Consider the following 22,080-nt stretch of genomic DNA (forward strand, 5'->3'; position numbering starts at 1 on the left):
ATAGGACAACATATTCTTTGTGCACCTACGTTTTGAAATAAGTCTGTATAGCATATTTGTATTCATTTTCCCACACAGTTATAAGCAGTTGTAAACAGGACTTCTAGCCAGAAAGATCAGGCAACTTCAGCTACTGACAGTAATTGCAATTAAAAATATATTCATGGTCGTTATTTTCCAACCTATCTCAGAGAAGCATGAAGACACAACATAATGGGGAGCTTCCAAGCCCCATGTTGAGTATCATTCCTTTCTCCAAGTGACCTATCAACTGTGACAAAGCTGCAACATGGAAAATGCTTCAAGAAACATAAGATGAGTCTTCTGCATAGCTGAGCAGTTTGCTTTCTGATTGGGAAAGCTGCTTGAAAGCCCCTCTATTGTCAAGGAGAAAGAGTGTCTGTGGGGAACTGCAAGTCCTAGTGCTGAGTCCAGCTGAATGTTTTATCCATAAAACCATCATCCTGGAGCAGAGGCAAAAAAAAAGGTGCCATCAGTGGGTTTCATTTCTTTCTTTGCATTCCTCTACTTTTATAGCAAAGAGAATTTTTAAAGGCAGTGCCTTGTTTATAAACACTGTGCTGAGATGTGCCAGCTCTTGCATTCTGTAGATGTGCAGGGTAGGGAAAGGAGAGCACAAGTTGTCTGTCTGCAGTTGCAGCGGGGAATTTCAAGCAATGGAAGATAATTACCCAGGTGGAATTTGGCCAAATGGGTGGTTATGAAAAGTACTAAGCAGTGTTTAATAAACCGTTGCAGCAGGCTGTTACCTTAAACTCTTCCTGCTGAGATGCCTCTTACAAAAATATACCACCATCCTTGGTGGCAAACATCTTTAACTAATCACTGATTCTTATTCATTTTAAAACAGCATAAACTGCCATTGCTGCTCTTGCTTACTTATTCCTGTACAATTTCCCTGCTAATAACTGCTTTCTCAGCTATAAATGTTTCCATTAATATTCATATAAATTCCTGGAGAACTTGTTGGCAGAAATGATCCGAGTAAAAACTAACTCCTCACGTTCCAGATACATTGAATTTGAGTTAGTTACCCAACTCATTTCACAACATGCTATCCAAAAATTTATGCCAGCATGAAGGATGAAGTGAGACTGAGAAGAATGTTATTTTTAAGCAGCAGTGCTCGATATGACAAAGTACATTTCATGAAGCAATCATAGAATCATAAAATAATTTAAAGTGGGAGGGACTTCTGGAGGTCTCCAGTCCATCCTCACACTTGCAAGCAGAGTTGACTTCAAAGAGTTTTGAAGATCTCCAAGAGAGGCTTCATAGCCTCCCTTGGTTAAACTGCTCTCATAGTTTTAATAGTACCTATTTTCTCTTTGATTTATTTGTTTATTTTTTTTCTGTGGAACTCTGTGAGTTGGAGTCTCCGCAGTATCTCTGGAGGACCCAAACTAAATACACTGTTCTAGACATGACCACACATGTGCCCAATGGAGGATGCCCAATGACCATGACATCATCCTCTAAGTTAAAACTATCTAAAGAAAACATGTTAATTTCATTGTAACAGTGACTTTCTGAGATTTAAAATCTGATTTTACTAGTTCTAAATTTTAAACAAGTTATGTTGAGCAGAACTAAATGAACTGCACAAATCTGGAGATGAGTGCATGTAAAAAAGTTGCTGCGTTGTGAGAAAAGGACATCGTCTTTCATGCCAGCAGTTACAGTATTTTTTAAATTGCTTTTGGCATCAATTGCATGTTTTTAGCTCCAATCATTTTTTAAAAGTCAAAAGAATATTAAATCTGATTTTCAGTCCCTTGTATTATTGTCCAACTGTTTGAAAACAAATAGTGGCACAAATAACTCTTTTCATAGACCATCCATTTTACTGTCAACAATATAAAAAGCTGCCTCAGGAAAAGAGCTTTAAATATAGCTGTAGTCCTATCAACATGTTAATGCTACTGCATGAAAGCAAGTCCAGTTGTTTAGTCTAGAATTTTGCTGCAGGAGATGGAGATCAGTAGCATTGTAGCATGAATGCAAGCTGGCTTTCATTGGTGAATTTTGCTGCAGGGTATACGAGAGATCAGATAAATAAATCTTTCTGATTGGCCTTGTGTTTTATTTTTATTATTATTTGTATTTTTCAGTATATAACTAGAAGTTTGTCTGTGATTCCCAAAGGGCTTTTAATGCTGGAAATTCATCGTAGTGAAGTGAGTTGCACTAAGCTAAATATGAAAAGTTTAAATAAAGATAGCGTGGCAATTCTGAGAAGTATGAGTTTAGCTCTCATTGACCTGATCATTATACTGAAATCAAAGAGACTATTTAAACCCTCTTCAATTTACCAGCCCACAGGTAGTTGCTCAAAGTTCAGGGATATCTGGATTCATTGTTTCCATTCCCCTGGACAAGTCTAAGCTGTGTAGTTAGGGTTTTGACTCACACAAATCTGCCCGGTTTCTTAGTACGCTGCTCACTCCTCAAGCATTTAAGGTCTGTGATTGAAGCAGGCCAAAGTATGGATTATGAGGAATATTTTATATAGTACCTGCATCACCTTTGTCCCTTCTTCTTCATCTTTGTTCCTCTAGCAGATGTCAGAGTTTTTTTCCATCTTCCCAGATGGTGAAGGCAGCCCTATTGAGATCGCTGTGTTCCTTTCATTAACAAGAATTTAAATAAATGTATAAATCATGATGAGTTCTGAAGCCAGAAGAAATCACTGTGAAAATGGGGGACTTTGAAGAAATTCATATGTCTCTCTTAAACCTTAAATCTACAGTTATACAAAAGACTGATTGAAATCTGATGACAAGTTTTCTTTTCCTTCTTCTTTTTCCTCCCAAGATTATAACTGAGATTACATCTGTAATTTTTTTTCTTCAGGTGAATTATGGTGGTGTAAACAGGGGCAGAATCCACTATCCCCACGAATGTACAGAGTTCAGACAAAATGATATATGGCCTGGTTACACAACTCAGGGCTTTTTAGCCAAGCTTGCCTCAGGTAAACAGGAGAGTGCTCTCTGCTAGTGTTATGAGGACGAGCTTTTTTCAGCAAAAATAAGGCAACAACTCTTCTGAGAGATGAAACCAATTAAGGTGCATCTATTAGCTCCAGGTAAAATGTGAATTAGAGTGTTCCCCTCGTATTTCTAATCACTGGATATTTGGAAGAACTCTGCAGGCTGTCTATACCATCGCTATGTTGCTTTTTACTCTTGCCTATGAGATTTGAAAGGTGGAGAAAAGAGAGATTAGAGTTTCCCTCAGGCAGAACTGAAAGAAAAAAACAAAAAAATCATACTTTACCACTAAACCGATCATTAACCTTGACAGAGTTCCTTTCACCTTGTGAAAAAAATCAGAACAAGTTAGAAAATCTGAAATGCAGAATTGCATTTGGAAAACTGAAAGCATTAAGGTTATATAAGTGTAATGAAAACAGAATTTGTCTTGTGAGATATTCTAAAGGCACAATAAATTGGTTCTTAATTTAGATTTGTGACCTGCTTCAGTTTTTATCTTTAATAGAATAAGAATCCATTATCCTGTCTCATGGCTGTGATTTCAAGACCTCTTGCATGCATCAGAGTAAGCTGTTGATCCAAAGTTTATACCATATTCCATTTTTCACCTCTGCAATTAGAGTCTTTCAAACAAAAAATAAATTGACGCCATCTTGTGCTTCTTGTTAGTTCAAGATAATTATGGAAGTTAACACTCCGAATGGTAATTACATTTGCTGTTGAGCACAGCGGCCATTTTAGAACTACAGACCAAATCAAATTAGATTTTTGTCAAATAAGATTAAATGTGCTTAAAAGTTTCCTCCTGATGCATGTAGAATAATATTTTACAGTGACTGTCACTTTATGGCTGTGGTTTGTTGGAGTCAGACCCTGCTGATAGGATTCATTTGGCTGAACATTGGTGCCTGCATCTGAGTGAACTGTCAAGGCTCATTTTATAGGCAAAGGAAAGCAATGGACACTATGGGGGTATGATTTAACCCACTCTCAAATAGGTCAAGTGAATTGAGTCCTCAAAATGCTTGTTTCTTTCCACTGATTGCAACAGTTTGGAAGGTAAATAACCTCATAAGTCCCATGATAACATTTCCCATTGCATTATCTGAGGACTCTGGAGAAAAAGGCAGGTGATTCAAATTCCAACCAGAATATGCTGCAAGGGATTCCTTGCGTTTGTATACAAAACTTTCTGGAATAGAATATCACTTATTTAAGGCAAATGCAGTACAGTGAATCAGCCCATTGAAAACCTGGGGAGTTAAAGATCACATGCTGCTATGACAAATGATAGAGTAAAAGCTGGGGAGTCTGTGCTCAGGATTGCTCAGAGGGCACACTTTCCACCTTCAGGTGTCATTTGCAGACTCTTCAGCTGCTCAGTCAGCTAAATGTTTTAATTTTAATTTCTAGTCTTTTCCAATATTGATTCTGTGTTGTTCACAGTATGTGAAACTCTCTTACTGTGTGATTACTCTTTCCACATGACAGTCTAACACTGATGCAATTTCAGTGACTTTAATGGAGTCTGTCCCAATTTAAATTGTTAGATTTAAATCTATCCCACTACACCTAATTGACTGTGTTTGTATACCCCTTCTCTATTTTATGTTGCAATGAAGTAGGATTTCTGTATAATGTAGTAGAATGTATGAATATGTGTAATTTATTTCACAATTTTCTGTAGAATTCAAAGTGCACTAATAAATGGTAAAACTCCATTAACTCATTGGAGGCATTCTCCTGTCTTAAGCATCATTTGAATTCGAGATTTTAGGGAATGCAAAGGGTAATATCATTTTCTGAACAGGTATAAAAATATACTGTGAAGTTACTTGATCCAGCTTAGATGATGAGTGGGGGAAAAAAGCTACAAATATCTAAAGAATCCTACTTGTCTGTAATGCAGCTGAAAAACATCACTTACATCAAAGGCTTTAAATAAATGTTCCAAGACAACTGTGTAAAAAACATTAGATAACGTCACCTTATAGATCTGTTCAACTCACACATAAAGAGCAACTTAGGACAATAATGAACTATAGGAAAAAAATAAATAGGACAAAATACCAAAACTTGTAGATTTTTTCTATCATCTTCTCCCTTGTGCCTCTCTCTCTCTTCCCCTCTCCACACTTCCAAGAAGGATCTGAAAGATTTTTTGGAAGACACTTTCCATCAAAGCAATTTGGTAGACACAGATGAGATGCTTGTTTCTTTTTTGTTTGTTTTCTTGAAGCATATGGCAGTTGGCAGTCACATTTATCTCATTAACAAATAGAATAGTTGTGCAATAGAATTGGTGCTCTGCTGATCAGAGCAGTTGCTTCGGAGGCATCTACATCCATACTGAATAAGGCTGGGTGTTTTTACTTGAAAATGCATTTTCCCAGTCCCTGAACAAAATGTGCCTTTCATGCACATGGCTCAAGATCTGTCTAAAGGACCAGTCATTGGTTATGGATATGACATGCTCAAGGATTAGAGCACATCCAGTGCTTATCTGAAGCAAAGCGTTCAGTTTAGCTTCCCTCAGGAAGAACCTGATTTGCAGGTATCAAAACTATTCTGAAAAGTTAGTCAACACATGGAAGTAGAGACAACTGGAGAAATTATTTCAATGCTAAGTTACTTCTGTGAATCAAAACTGTACAGTAGATGCAGTCTGCATCAATGAGACTATCTGAAGAACTATATAGTCTGTAGGTCTCAGTCACTGCCCTGCTCAACTTAGCTGAGAAAAGCTCAACTTGATTAACGGGATGTTTTCTGTGATCCCCAAGATTTTTTTTTTTAAATTATGTATTTAGTTTAAGATTTTTTTCCTATATATTGCTCTCATCTCTTGTCAACAAGTTATGTTTGAGGATTTTATATGCATGCAAAGACTGGACAATTCAGAATTTTAATCCATCCATACAAGCTGACTAGAGAATTTGTGAGACTACAAGAGAACAATTGTCTCCTTAGTAATGGCAGTCATACTGAATATGTAATGAACACAAAGTGTCCATATGTCTCATGTGAAATGGAGATGGATGTGAGAAGAGTCACATTTGTCTCAAAGTAGATGAATATTTCTAGGAAGAGGAGAACAAAAGATATGTGGTATCTCCATAAAATCTTCCAGACGGACAACAAAGACAACTGACCATCAGCAGTCTCACCTGCTAAGCTCCTTCTGGGTAGGGGCTGAGAGCTCTTAAGGAACAGTAAAAGAGCAGCAATCTGTCCCACCTATCCCCTCTTGGGTAGGGGCCAATTGTTCTTAAGCGAAGCTTATCTGAGTTGTATGCCATTGCAATGAATTGAATGTCATCTCAAATATTCGTTCTGAGATTGCAACAATAGAAATTAAGGAGGAAGAACAGAAGGAGAGAACACAATGTATATTTTCCAGATAAGAGTATTGTCTTCAGGTATGAACTGTCATATCATAAAGATATAGAAGTTTTGAGGTACCTGAGTTAAAAGTTGAAGGTAACTTGGTGCCATCGGAAAGGGTAGTTATGCAAAGCTTCCTAGAAAATATACTCAAAGCATTTCACACAGCTGAGAATGTACAGGTACCTTCATTTTGCAATGGGAAACTACATTATAAGGATAAAATTATTCATTCAAATGATTCACTGAGAAACTAGTGGAAAAGAAGGTCATTTGTAAGTAATATCTCTTAAATATTTATTTAATTTTAGAATTTAAAATATTAAAACAATTACTATTTTTGAAAAAAAAATCTGAGAAATGTATTTTTTTAGCAAAAATTCTGATTTTGGATATTTGAGATTATTTATGTAAAAATAATCCTGAGGATAAACTCATAAACTTCATACAAAAGTGTCTGACCTCTTTGTATAAGTTAATTATTGTAATACATTGGGCAAAAAAATCATATATTCAACAAGCTTATTTCAAAAGGTTAAACAAACAGGCACAATGTACAATTATTTTTAATTACTATCTTTTGACCAAAGTATGAAAAAAGTGGTTTTAGCTCAGCCATACTGGTTCTTTTCAATTTTCCCCTGGAAAGTGATATTCTTTCACTATAATATTTCTGAAGATGAATTGTAAAAATGTCTGATATTGTAGAAATCTTACAAATCTGCCTAATAAAACCAAAGTACTAATCCTTATGATTTTCTAATTCCAGAAGAACACACTCAAGTCATTTTCCAAAGGCAAGCTAAAACAAACAAACAAAAAAACAAATCACTCTCTTCAATGTATCATTCTCTTTCTGTTATGTTATAAATCTGAGGTAGTCTCTTTATGCAACAAACTGACACAGAGGCAACTGAGGAGAGGCTTCCCAGCTCTGCTTCCTAAATGCTGGATCTCATTTGATATGAAAACTCTGTGTGCATATAATTGTGACTGTAAGCAGAGAATATATATATACATATGCACACACATTCTGTCATACAGCATCATTCCATACAACTCTCAATACTGCTCAGATTTCCTTCTTCTATTCAGAAGGATGTAGTTTATTAAAAAAAGAATCAAATCATTGCATTAAGATTAGTAATAACTTAATTCCTTCAGGAATACAGCATAGTTTTTCAGAATTGGGAATGTGTTTGCAAAAGACCAGAAACTCAGCCAAGGAGATCAGGAGCTTCGTGAGTAAATGTCACAGACATCAGATGAGCAATAGGAGGAAGAATTCATAACATTCTCAAAAGCCACTAATGCAAGTTGCATATGAACTTTTTTTCTAGTAAATCATACAAACGGCCTAATTGTATTTGGCAATACCTTGTAAGACTTCTGGGAAATACATGAACTTCTAGGTACTACAGCAGCATCAAACAAGAAACAGGATGGCAGATGGACTTATCAACCATCTAACCTGGCTGGTTGCATTTTTCCAAGGAATGGAAATGCAGTCATCTCACATTACTATCACATCATCATCAGTCAAGGAACAAAATCAAACCACAGTCAAACAAGTCTAAAGAAAATTTGAAAGAAAGAGAAAGGTTGAAAAAATAGAAACATGCCAAATGTGTCTGTTTCAGCAAACAGACAACAGTTTGTATGAAAACACATGCAAACCTAGTAACCATTCCATAGAACAAGCCCAGGACTAATATCACTTGACTTCATGTCATCATTTAGTATGATGGCATACCAAAACATTTGGTATGTAAACAGGAATTAATGCTGTAAACCTCCTGATAATCACTTTATTAATCTTAACAAATAGCCAGCTCTTGCGATTTTTTTTTCCTTCACTGCCTGAATGGAAATTTGACTACTGCCAGATGTGATGCAGAACCATGGGACACTCAGGCTTTCTGGAGCAGTAACTGGATGCAATGTAGAAAGCACTTTAGAGCACCTAAAACAACAGGACATGCTTGTATTTAAACCATGAACTATTTACTAGATAGAGATATACAGTTTGCACTCTACAGAAAACAGTTTTCTGCCACTAAAGTGGTCTTGGTCATTTACCCATTCGATTCACTCACAACATAGTCCTCATGGTTTCAGAAGAAATGATGCACAAAAAGGAAGTGTACCTTAAGCCAGTCACAAATGCCTACGCAGGACAAACTGCTGGGAAGTCTTTAGGATAACCAAGCACTTGGAAGCTCTGGCTGAACAAATAATGCTACAATGGATAGCATATATTTAAAGCTACAAGTCTGGAAAGCTACTGTCAACATAGGGCAATATAATGCGCTTGGGGCACATGAAATTCATAAATTATTCTTAGCAATCTTAAATATTAACTGAAATATCAGCTGAACTTTAATTTTAGTCTGCCTTGTGATCTCGCCTGGTAATACTCTAGATGCATCTGCATTTAAACAGCATTGTTTAAACAACCAAGTTTGAACATCAAAGTTGAAAGGGTTTGTACCACAGGAAAATGTGAGAAGAGGACAAAAAACAAAAACAAAACCAAAAACTTTAAAAATCCCTTTCTGAATACCCAGGATAATAGATTATAGCAAAGAAAATTATGAACTATCGAATAAAAAATGATTAAATAATCTATGAAAAACTGCAGTTAATGCAATATCTACTCCTTTTAAATGAGACAAAAATTCTTTATAACTCCTTAATACTTGTAAGTATAAAATCATGCTATGACATTACTATTTTTTTCAGATAAATATGTCAAAATTGAGATAGAACTATCCACTAGGAACTCCTGTGGTTCATGTGGAAGCTTGAAGAAAGGTATTGATAGGAAGGGTTAGATAAAAGGAAGGAAAAGTGTGTTGTATTTGTGAGAAGAGCTTGAATTTTGCACTGTTCTTTCTCTTCTTCAGCCTTTATTTCAGCAATCAAGATTAGGCTAGACATTACGAAATACACTTGAATGTTAAGGATAGTTAAGCACTAGAATAGATTGCCTAATGGGGCTGTAAGGTCTGTATAATGACTGTGATTTTTTGATTCAGATTAGGAAAAAAATCATCAGGAAAACAATGCACTTTGAAGCAACATCATTGACCATAAAACAGATCAATTTTATTATTATTTTTTTTCTTGGTGTATGCACAGAATTTTGGGTACCATTCATACTGCTGAATGGAGGACACTATCCAAATTATCCAAGAAAATTACATTTGAAAACCCTGTTCGGTATGTCCTAATTCATTTTCATTACAGAGAAGAATTTATTTAAGATTTAACAATTCATCTTCCATCATGTTAATGCCACAAGATAAATTTTGCTGATTCTAACTGAACACCAATCATGAGAAGTGGTTCTCTATTTCAAAGACATTTTGAATTACTCACTAGGTGAAGTAGCCCTTCTTCAGACTTGCATCAGACAAGACTCAGATCCAATAATCATATATTCCAGGTATCTTCAGCTTACTCCATTTTTGGTGTGGAGGCCTCATGAGCTTTCCAGTGCTGAATGGCTTCTAAATTATCTGGATTTGTAATAAATGTGCTACCAGCTATTAGATCAAATTTTATTCATGAACATATATTTGCTAAGACATAACTAACATAATTTGATAACTCCCCTCCCCCCGGTATATTTTTCTTCAGAAATGATGCCAGGTAACTTCATCAGATTTTTAGCTAGATTCCTAGCAAGAGGCCCTAACCTCAACTCCAACCCTCTGACCCTCTGCATCTCCAATGAGTCACCAGGAACAAGTGCATTACTGGAGGCATACTTAAGATCTAGCCTAATGAAAGGAATAAAGAGTATTAGGCAATCAAATTGTCTTTCTACTTGTTTACTGAACACCAAACCAAATGGTAATACCTTGGTTTTAAGATGAAACACTTCTGGTCTCAGATTTTGTTCATTTTCTTTTTGTTTGTCTTCTCGGTTTTAAGGGATCTTCTGTAGATGTCACAGGAAAATATATGTATTTTTAATGAATACTTTAAAAATAAAGTATTGTTGTTCTTGCCAAACAATATCCACCCAGCCCCAAGCTGTTTGGACCACCACTAGTTAATCACAGTCAGGCTCATTGGATTATTCACTTCTTTAATGACTCTTCATGAAAACTATTCAGCAACAGGGTGGTCTGTATGTAGCTACTTAAAAAAAAATGTTGTCTATGATGTGTATGCAAGAATATAGAAGATTATCTTAGCATATTTTCCCATATTTCTGTCTGTGACAATTGTCTATTTAAATTCTTTCTGCTTCTTTTCAGGAAGAACAGCTGGATAACCATAGCAAGTACCTCAGGACAAAAGTGCTAATTGCTCCAATTATGACTGGAGAGCCAGGTGGGCTAATTAGAGCACAGGGCCAATCAGGAAAGGATAGGAAAAAAACAAAAACAAAAAAAGAAAAACAGTGTTTCTCCGATTTTAGGGGGAATGTAGGTAAATCTTAGTTTTAGAATATTCCTGGTATTTTGCATCATGTCCCCAAATTAATGTGGCAACATGTGCAAAATGTTATATCTTATGAAAAGGAAAAAGAAAAACCAGAGAGACTTCTGCCTATGAATAAGCCTGATTACTTGCAGATCCTCTGTGACAAAAAGAATATCCAATCCTTTCAATTTCTGAAATTAAAGTTAACGTTCCCAAAATAAAGATGATGCAGTATGAGGGCCCAATGCAACAGGCTGGCTGCAAATGGTTTCATTTCTATATACCTGTGTTGCCTTTTTCCCTCTTTATCAACAATTATTCATGCTAGAAATTGTCCTTGCTATTTTCTTCCTTAAATTCCTGCATTTTTTTTCCCTTTGAATTTTTTTGCCATTGATTAATCTTTTGGTGTTAAGCGTAATAGGGGATAGACCTTAGGAGAACTCAGTATTAAAGACAGTTTTTTACCAGACTTTTTACTGATAGATATAGTGTAGCACTCTAGCACACTGGCACAATACCCTATAGTTTCATGCAAATCTCTTCCTGAGTAAGGATAACATTCTCTCACCTTTATTATATCTATTTCACAGTGACCTCATCTTCACATTACCAAAATATGAAATAAATCTATAATCATAAACCTTGCTGCTCCTAAAAATGTTTTAAAAGAGAAATCTCCTGGCTTACATTGCTCTGTAAGAAAAACTTCGAGAACAGTCAGCATTTTTTCTCTGCTCTGTGCTGCTGGACACGAACTCAAAATGAAAAAAAAAAAAATCAGTGCACAAGTCAGTGTTGGTAATACTTTAGCACTTCAAGTGTGCTAATTTTGTCTTTTAATGCCTGGATCAATATCCATTACAATCAAGTCAATAGTCACATACTTAGTGACTCTAAGATTCTATTGATTCAAGTAATATACGTAAAAGTCCAGACTATTTTTCTGTTTTGTCTGTGTGTGTTTTTTTCATGTTCAGCACTCCTGGGATATTTGAGATACCTGAAAAGCAGCAAACATCAAAGATAGTATCTGATATCTGTGAAAGAGCACAAAATATGGTGCTCTTTTCATTTCTGAGATATTAGTGTAAAATGGACTGAAAAGAAATGGACAGAGCCCTTATGTAGAAACAAGGACTACTCAAGGCTATTTAAGTAAGTTCTATGTTGTTCTGAATGAAACTTATTCTCTCTTGGTCACCTATTGATGGTCAACACATGAGTTACGTGTTTTGAGTCAAGCACTATGTTATAGGAGATCAGAGTTTTCTCTAGAACATAAACTAAGTTAAACAGTTTAACTAGATTTAGAAAAAAAATGCAGTATTAGTACATGATTTATAGATTAATTGGAGACTACTTTCACCCTTGATGTTGGTCCATGTGGACTCACACAATTTATTTGTATTGTTTCAGAAAGTAAAGTGAGAGGTTGCATGATGTTTAATACTTTCAATTTCCCTGGGAAATAATGGTTCTCAGACCCTTAATGCTATAGATACAAAATTTACGTGCCACTTCAGTAGTCAAAACCTAATACAAAGGTGAGAACATGAAAAGAGAGCGGCATTTTCCTGTCTCAGGCACACTGAATAGACCAGTTCAAGGCAAAAGGATGAGTGAAGCAAAGGGACATATATGCCTGAAGTTGTTGAAAATCAAAGGCACAGAAAATACTGTCAGAGAACAAAAGTGCTACCAGTTGTAAAGCTAAGTTTCTCTGCCTGAATGGGTAACTCTTGCCAGATCACCAAGCATCAGGTCCTACTGAACCCGTCACAGTTATAACTGTCTCATCTTTGACTAATGGTTAACAAATATGAGATCTAAACCCTCTCCTTCTTGCTCAGTCTCAACAAAGAATTTCCCTTATGCAGAAGAAAGTTATGTTTATACTTAGGGGTTTAATATGATGGGTTTACAGTTGGACTTGATGATCATAAAGGTCTTTTCCAATCATTATGATTCTATGATTATAGCACCTAGAGGTTTTAGATTTTCCATATAGTCCATGACTATAACATATATGTTAGGTGCCTAATGTGCTTAGTAGTGTTTGCCCAAAGTGCTGCATGCCAGTTCCAGCAGAAGGTGAGGATTCAGTCACTGAACCTGGTGCTCAAAGCTCCAGAGGCACTCCAGAAACCATTTTCTCCCTCCAGCTAGCTGCTTAAAGAACTGTATCTGGAGTTTGTCTAATTTCCATTGAATTTTTATCCTGCAGTGCCCTGGAAGCCAAGTTCTGCTGAAGAGACTGAGAGGCACCTTGCCCTGCTTCGAGACCCTGGGACTCCCTGGGACATGCCTCTTGAGACAGCAAAAAAACCATGTCACTGAGTCTGGCATCCAAACATCCCTTCCTCTGTACTTTAAGATCCATGGATTCATGCGAGTTCCTCTTTCCCAATCCCCAAACTTCTTTCATTGGGTCTCTTTGACTACTTTTTCATTTGCACATGCATTTTCTTTCCTAAATTACACTGCACCTCCATTAAATATCAAACATTTGATCCCAGGCCCTCAAAACTATTGGGTGGCAATGCTTTATCACCTGGTTTCTGTTCAGTATGCATATTCATGGGAGAGAGATATATAAATATCCTAATGTTTGGTTCCTTTCTTAGATTTTCATATTTAAGAACAGGTAAACAGAAATATACACATAAGCGACAAATGAGTAAATATTTCCTTCTGGAATTGTTATGGGTTTTGTAAAAGACGTAGAGAGCAATGTTTAGTTTTGAAGCTTAAGATGAAATCTCAAGAATATGTTTCATAGAAATAACCTTCTAATATGCATTAAGACACATAATTTATTATAAAAGAAGGAAAGTCTGGGTGTTCCTAAATTTACATATATTTTAGATTTACTTGATCTCCAGCTACATTGTCTCACCTACAGTCTCACTGTATTAATTCAAAAATAGTTAGCTGTGCGAGGACAATCAAATCTATCTTAAACTTAATCCAGCAATCCTTCAATTCTAATTATAACCTATTTCATTAATATTAAGGATCATATTTTAATCTGATCCCCATCTTCCTCTTTTTCTGTAAAATGACACAGGTAACGGTAATAAAAGATTTACTGGGTAGTAAAATGTATGTTTTCAGGTTACTTAAATCTTTCCCACATATTTTTCAATGGATAAAGTCTTCGTAGGAGGAAAATTCCATCTGGGATCTATTGACCCAACACTTATTTAGGGCAGATAGACTAATCATGATCTACAACTGATTCAAAGTATTAATAATGTATTTTTAATTGTTAGGTTACATCCTTACATGGAACATGAATGTTATTTTGTCTGTAATGTCTTTAATATTCCATTAACACATCAAAAGAGACCTTTAAACAAACGATATTGCACTTTCTGAAATAAATAAACCGGTTTGCATAAATCCATGAAGATTACAATAAGCATCATATTTACTGGAGTCTATGAAGACAAAGATTTTCATCTGCTCAGAGCAGACAGTTAAGTGCAAGATAGCATGCAACAATGCATACAATAAAAATAACTCTAGCACAGTGTAAAGAACAAAACTCTGAATTATATTATCAAGTAGTATGAAAATACAGAGAAATGACAAAATGATTTGCTCAGAGAAACAAAGTTTATCAAAGCAATACCCATAGTTATTTATACTGACCATTTTGTTGTGCCAGCAAAGTAAATAGCACTATTTTCCACGATTTAGTTGTAACTTAACTGGTACATCTTGATAGCACAAAAACTATTTATTCCCAGCAATACATTAGTGCATTTCTCAGGTAAGTAAACAATTACAAAAGTGGTTGCAAGGGGCATAATTTTCTCTACTGATGTGACGGATGTATAAGCCATACACATTTTTGCGTCTTAACCTGTGACCTAAATTCCAACCCTGTTACTATGGTCTTCTTTCAAGTGCCTAAAAATAATTTTTCAATGCCATTTGAGAGTCCCTACCTTGCTTTGTTTGTACCTACTGGTCCCAAAGAATGTGACCCTGACATATTTGTAAGACCTGTGTGAATGGCATGAACAACTGGAATGGTTCAAGAAGATCTCCATGTTTAAGCAATCGAATTTTATTCTGCATACTTTTCAAATCATCCATTGAGAATATTTGATATGCAAAAAGAGTAATAAAAAGAGTAATAGAATTAAAAGATCTGAACTATAATACTGAATCCTTATTTGCAGGTGAGAATACAAATCTTAACTGAGAGCCACTGCACAGATGAAATGCATCCTAAGTGAAAAATATTACAATACTGTAAGTATTTGTGGATTTTGAAAATAAGCAGAAACACACCTTCTTCTGGAAATATAGTCTAGTGGCCATCATTCAGAATGCGACAAAAAATTATCATTTTTGTTTTGACCAATAGGAACATAAAATTGAAACATTCTGTATTTGTGTGTGGTGAAGTATATGATTCAAAACACTAATTAAGGGGTAATTTATCATGAACAAAATGATGAAAATCTATTTGTTTACAATTATGCTTCCATATAAAACACATCATGACAAAATAAAAAATGGAAAATTCCCGATTTCCCATTTTCATCTCACCATTTTTCTTCCAAAAAATATATTTTTAAACATACTTATAAATGCCATTGAAAACAAAGAAATTTGATATGAAGATTTTTTTTTCATGAAAAGTACTGTGTACTGAAAAGATTCAGTACATCACAATGCACTTCCACACTTGAGGAGTCTTAATTTGATAAAGACTGTTTTACTGTTCTACATTCAATTTCTAATTCTAATTTCTTCAAGTCTAGAAGACATGATACCACTTCTGCCTCAAATATAGTAATAGCAATTATTCTAGCAATTATTTTCCCATGTATACAGATTGCAGAAACCTGATAAAGATTGATTCTTTTAATGCTGTACCTCAAATGGAATTAACTTAAATTGTACATATGAATTTCAAATTTTTGATTAATTTAAAACACAAACCATACTGAAATGTCTTAAAATGATAAAAGTATTACTTAAATAATAAAATGAAGTTCATGGTAATTAAGTTTTATATTTGAGGTCAAAAGAAAACATACTTGGAAGAAGACACTTTATGTGCTAAGGGAAATGGAATTTTCCTAACATATCCATCTCTTATTTTTCATGCAGTTGTCACGCATTATTACATAGGAAAGAGATGATCACATTACTCATGAAACTTTGACAGCCATCCTGCTGGGCTCTTTCCAGCTCCAAAAATAATGATGGCTCCTTCTTTGGCAGCACCACATTGATAAAAAAATAGTTCATCAGGATTTCCTAATCACATAAAGTTTCACAACAATGCCAGGGCAGTGGTCAAACCTTATGTCCAACTAATAATTTTGTTTAAACTGACTGTTTTATATAGACACAAAAAATAATATTTGTTTTATGAAGGAAATCTTCTGAAATTCTGTAAAAATACAGCCTGAGAGGCATGGAAGAGCTAGTCATTTAACGGGTGAGTCAGATCCGTAGCTTTTATTCCAATACTACCAAAAGCAATGAACATTGAAAGACAGATATTATTCATTGCAAGTTTAATTATTTTAAACAAACAGATAAGGCATGATTCTCATTTAAACTGACGATTCATTACAATAATGCGATGTTTAAAGGACCCTTAGAATAAATGAAAGTCAGGACCTCAATCTATAATACAAAGAGAGCATAGGCTAATCTTTCATAGCATAGCAGGTAGAAGAAATAATTGTACCAACTCTATAAACAAAATGGCATATCACCGTAGCGTTGTTTGTATTTCTTTTTACCTTCTGCATCGGTTAATCCCACTCCTGACTGCTTTACTGGTTCTTGTCCATTCTGGCTCATCTTCCCACTGTTAAAAAATATAGTGGTAGTTGTGAATAAGCCTATAAAGAGATCTAAGAAAATATATCCAAGCCAATTCCTCTTTTTTTTTTTTTTTCCTATTGCTATTTGGACAGATCAGTTAAAAATATATATTTTCTCTCTTTTGGAGGCAACTGTAATCATATTTTACTAAGCCTCTGCACTGGTACAGATTAGAGCAGAGGCCACCAGGTGCTGCCTATCACCATCAGCTCATGCTTCTCTTTTCAATCTTCATAGCTCATCTTTACTTTAAGCTGATATTGTCCAGGGAATGGTAAGTATGTAATATGGAGTAACAATATACAGTCTACAGTGCTTTCATTTCTGAGGTAAGGTGTCTCTGTGGTCATTGTCTTCCCTTGGTAATTACTTTAATACTGCAATTTAAGTTTGCTTAAGAAATGATTCAGTTCTGAGACTTGCATTAACCTTAAGGTAAAATGAGTGGCATAAGTCATGCTCTAGAGGTACCTGTCTCTCTTCAGCACATACAGAAAAACTGGGTGACTATCTAGATGTATATTTTTAGCTAGTGAAAGGTAGGCAAAATAAAAACTAATTTTAAATATACTTGTTGCAAATTCTATGGCATGATTATAATCATCCTCAAAAGCCTGTTCACTACTGAGAGAAGTCTGTTCTTCTATTCGCCCTTCTACTTCAATAACTTCTGAAATGCTCTAGTAGAGAATATAAGGCTCCCTAGGTGTGTATGATTTCTTACAAGACGAAGGATCAGTGCTTTTCCACACCAACCAGACTGATGTTTCATGGCAGCAATGAAAATCTGTCTGAGTTCTCAATAGACTAAAGAGTAACAAGTATAAAATGTCAATTCTTAAAGTTAAATTCAATCTTAAGTGACAGAAATATATTCTTCTTTTCTGATTTAATACATTTTGTAAAGTACTGCAAATATGAAACAAGAATTATGAGTCATTTGGATTCAATTCCTCTACTTGTTATTCTGTTGCTTTTCACCAATGTAAAGGATTCAACAACATTTGAAGTCAACAGCAGGGCACAGACATTGCACTGGAGCACATGGTTGCACACTACAAATGCAAAGAGGATCTGGTCCTTATCCTAGATGATAGTTTAAGTCATTTTAAGGGATACTACAAGTTCTGGGAATTGGATAATGATTTTTACAAATGATTTCCCAAATAGAAAGACTTTATAAAATGTATTATTCAACTGTGTATAACTTTGTATAATAATTAATTTCCCCTGACACTTATAACAATATTTGATATAGGGAACTATGTTAATTAGTTATCTCATTGAACAATTCCCATGATGTTACTATATAGTTATTTTATTTTACTTCCTGGCTAAATATTCGTATGACCAAAAGCAGTTGAACTAAAGAGTTTAAAAATTGTACTCTCTAATACTTCATCTATATGTAAATCAAAAACTTTATTTAATCTGAACAGAGTTTATCAAAAAAGGTTTTATATGCCAAGATACTTAAAGGTATTTAGCTGATTTAACACTTCACATCCCAATCATGGTCTGTAGGCCCATCGGTATATTGAATTAGTGTGTAAGGTCAGAGCCCCTGCAGTCACTATCAAGCTAGTATGAACATAAATACTGATCAGAATTTGTCATGTCATTAAGATATATAAACACTTTTTTTTGTCCTCATTTCAAAACTAAAAGAGCTCTGCTCTGAGACGATCCCTGAGGTCTCTGATGATGAACGGTAATTTTGTCATTCGTATTCATTACACTGCCATACATACTCCTCAGGATAAGGAGCAGTTAAAAAAAAAAAAAAAGACATTTGTTATCTCCGTAAATGTCCAGAGCATTTTTTTTGGAGGGTCTGTCCAATATCTGTAAATAACCAATTTACTTTAAAAATGCAATAATAGGAAAAGGTAGCCTGGCTCATGAAACAGGAAATAAAAGGTCTGGATCTATTTTATTCAATTAAGAAAAGCTCCAGGAAAGCAATTATAATAAGAGGAAAGCTGAAAGCCACGGAGAGGGATTTCTGCTTTTCAGTGGAAATGCTGTTGATTTGGGGCTTAACAGAGAATCTGCCAAGGAAATACGAAATGATTGTAGATACTGTCATGTTGCTAGACTGTGCACAGCAGCAGGTAGTATTTTTTTGAACTCAAACTTAGAGTGAAAGTGAAACAAAAAGTTTTTCTGAGAGTTGTGCTTTAGGTTTGTGTATCCAAGGCCTGTCTACATCTGTGCTTTTTGTCATGAGGGATGACTGCAGAATAATTTTCTTCTAAGATTGTTAAATCCTCTTAAAAATCCTCTCTCTACCACTGAGAAGTACAACTCATTTTGGTCTAGAATAAGATCAGTGAAAAGTGCAGTAAAGATTAATCAACTGGGACAGTACATCCTGAGCTCACTTAGTCTTCCTACACACTGAAGGAGAAATGGAAAAATGAGATTGGTAGCTGTCTTTATCCTCTAATAAGTTACACTCAAATGCTTTTGGACTGTATTTCAGAAACAAGTAATACTTAGGAATGTGGCAGTTCAAGGGAAGAAGTTGAATGTTTTCTGTTTTGAATCAGTCAAGCTTTTCTAGAGACTCTATTAAACCTTGTGACTAATAATTCAGGACTGCAGGGGAAAAGGAAAAAAAAAATGTGCCTTAGAGGAAAACATGGAGCAACTATTGCAGGTACTGAGTGAGCAAGGAACACTGATCAATATTTTCCATGGATCCATCCATTTTGAGAATAACCAATCTATACAAATTTCAGGCTGGAAACATTAAATTGGTTAAGTAGAATTACTTTGTCCTATAAAGGAAATTGAAAAAGGAAGATATGTGCTGACAAAACAAAGGGGAAAAAAATCCTGCTAATGTTTTTCATTGTGGAGCAGTTAACCCAGGAAAGGGGAGGAAAGTTAAAATCATTTTGTAAAATCATTACATTAATAATAACTTGATAATTTCTATAGGGACTCCAAAACCATCACTTTAACTAAAATTGCAAACAAAGTATTTCTGAGAAATTCTACTTGAACTACTCAAAACTTGGAGAAAGTTGGGTCAGATCCAGTATCTGAATTTAACTTGTGCTATTAACATTTATTTCACTAAGCAGGTCAATCTGAAAATTCAAGCTGAATGTTTTCAAGCCTTGGAAAACTTTATTCTAAGATGTGACCAAAGCACACTCCTAAACACATCAAAGCTACAAGTGGCTTCTCTGCTGTGTGACAGCAATACATTCATAAGGTTGAAGAACAGATTTCATTTATTAACACTCGAGCACTCAAAAAGCAAAATGCAAGTATGAACTATGAGAATTTCTACCCAGTTTGAGGCTATGCTACCATATAACGAGTCTGCAGAGGAAACTGCATGAAAGAAGGGCTGGCAGGTGAAAGCGCCTTACAAAGCATTGTCAGTGCACAGAGGATACAATATATTAAAGGAAAAGCCTTACATTCTTGGGATGGGAAATAGGTTATTCTCTCCTGTGGTACTGCTGCTGCCTTCACTATCCATGCTGTATCCACTGCCAAAACTACTGGCTGACGAGCCAGTGGAGACAGAGCTTTCTGCAGGTCGATGGTTAGTAGACCTTGCTGTACAGGGCAGGAACAATGGGTTACCAAAAAACTTGTAAATCATGAATGCTATCCATATTAAGAAAAAAAAAATCAAAATTACATGCTGCAAATATTTTCATATTTTACTTTACACTCTAGTATTGTGATATCATCTTTTGTAGATGTTCATTTTCACACAGAACAACATGTTCTAAACACAACAATGTATCACCATATTTTTCTACAATCATGTTGATAGTTCAAAACTAGTGTCCGAGGAGTGGGGATTAATACTGCTTTTCTGATTAAGGTTACAGAAAGTCATCTATTCATTATAGGGTTGTTTCGTAATAGCCTTTCCCCATTGTTCATGAAACATGCACTGTGTTTCTCCTTTGAGAAGGAGGCTGAAAGGAAATGTCACATGTATGCCATCTACAGTCACAGAAATTTTACAAAGACTTTTACTCCTCTTCAGACACAACATTGCTGCTACTTTATATTTCTCAACTGCTCCCATCCATCTGGATCTCTCTTACTATATGCCTAGAAGTTTGCAAGACCTACATTTGTGTAGAAAATGTACACCAACAGCTGTTATTTTTACATCAGATGCTGTATTTTCTGTTTGGATTTTGTTGCACTACATGAATAAGTTTTCCAATACTCAGCCTTTAGCAAGTTGAGAAATATACACAGAAAGGATGCTGTGACATTGCACTTAATTAGTACAAGACCAATAGAGCAGCTCTTCTCATACTGAATTACACAATTTTCTGGAAAACAATAATAGAGAATTCAAGACTTTTTTTTCTTTTGTAAATGTCACTTACTACATTTTGCTACTTCTATTGTTGTGCTTAATCTGTTTCAATTGAGTAAACTTGTATTTTTGTTCTTCAGTATATTTGTTTGCAAAGATATTCCGTGAAGACTTAGTGACGTTTTCTGTTATTTTGGTGAACACTGGAACTTTGAAGCAGGCAGTTAAAAGTGATTCTTTATTAAATGAGAAATGAATCATATATTTAAGTGGAAATAACTTCAAATAAGAGCCAGAGCACCAAAAGGATCTAGCCTAAAATTGGTACTTACTTATGTGTGACCAGAAGAATATTACTTTTGGTGAAGGCTGCTGCAAACTGCCTAATGTGAGACGAGGCATGTGAGTGTGACTCTTCAAATGTAATGCAAAACCAGATAATAACTGACATTGGAAGAGGGGAATGAAGCAAGCTATATGTCATCAAACCTTATTCTGAACTGTCAGTTAAGATAGAACTCTTATTCTGCAAAGTGATTCTTCACTGCTAAACTGAGCTGTCACATAATTCTTTTTTTTTTTAACTCTATTACCCACATCTGTAATGCCTACAGCCACAGGAGGAATCTGTCCACCTTAATTATTAGCTCTATTTCATGATTTTGTGCATTGATCATAGGCTACCTACACAGATGTTAATGCAAATCAACTAAGTACAAAATCACAGATTAATGAACAGGTACTTTTGAGTATCTCATCTAGACGGTAACAGACATCATGTTTTGCCAGCTCAGATCAAGCACTGTACCATGCCCTGCTCAGACAGAGGTGAACTCTATCAATCTATTGTAGGTTGCTCTATCACGTTCCGTTTGTGGTATTCTTGTTGATTCCTATGAGTAGGGTGGCATGTCAGAAAACCACTTTTAGGGAATGTTGGACAAGGGTCAGATTTCAGAGAACACAAGTCAATCTTTCATTGATAAAAGAAGTGAATAGTACATTATATCATTTTCCTGACTTGTAAGTGGGCATTATCATGCCTAAACCAAACTCATCCATAACCTGAACTGT

At 35.2% G+C, this 22,080-nt stretch overlaps 1 protein-coding gene across 2 annotated transcripts in view; it reads right to left on the bottom strand.

Moving 5' to 3' along the window:
- Window positions 1-22,080, bottom strand: part of PCLO (piccolo presynaptic cytomatrix protein) — a 318,634-nt gene that overhangs the window by 22,873 nt on the left and 273,681 nt on the right. For both annotated transcript variants that reach the window (XM_088523510.1, XM_088523509.1), the window contains 2 exons: window positions 20,138-20,279; window positions 16,616-16,683 (listed from right to left, as the gene is read on the bottom strand). In XM_088523510.1, the coding sequence (XP_088379636.1) occupies window positions 16,616-16,683; window positions 20,138-20,279 (210 nt within the window). The remainder of the gene's footprint in view (window positions 1-16,615; window positions 16,684-20,137; window positions 20,280-22,080) is intronic.

Source organism: Tinamus guttatus, unplaced genomic scaffold (genome assembly GCF_059628265.1).
Source record: "Tinamus guttatus ecotype Peru unplaced genomic scaffold, ASM5962826v1 Tinamus_guttatus_pri_ptg000193l, whole genome shotgun sequence".
Lineage (NCBI taxonomy): Eukaryota > Metazoa > Chordata > Aves > Tinamiformes > Tinamidae > Tinamus > Tinamus guttatus.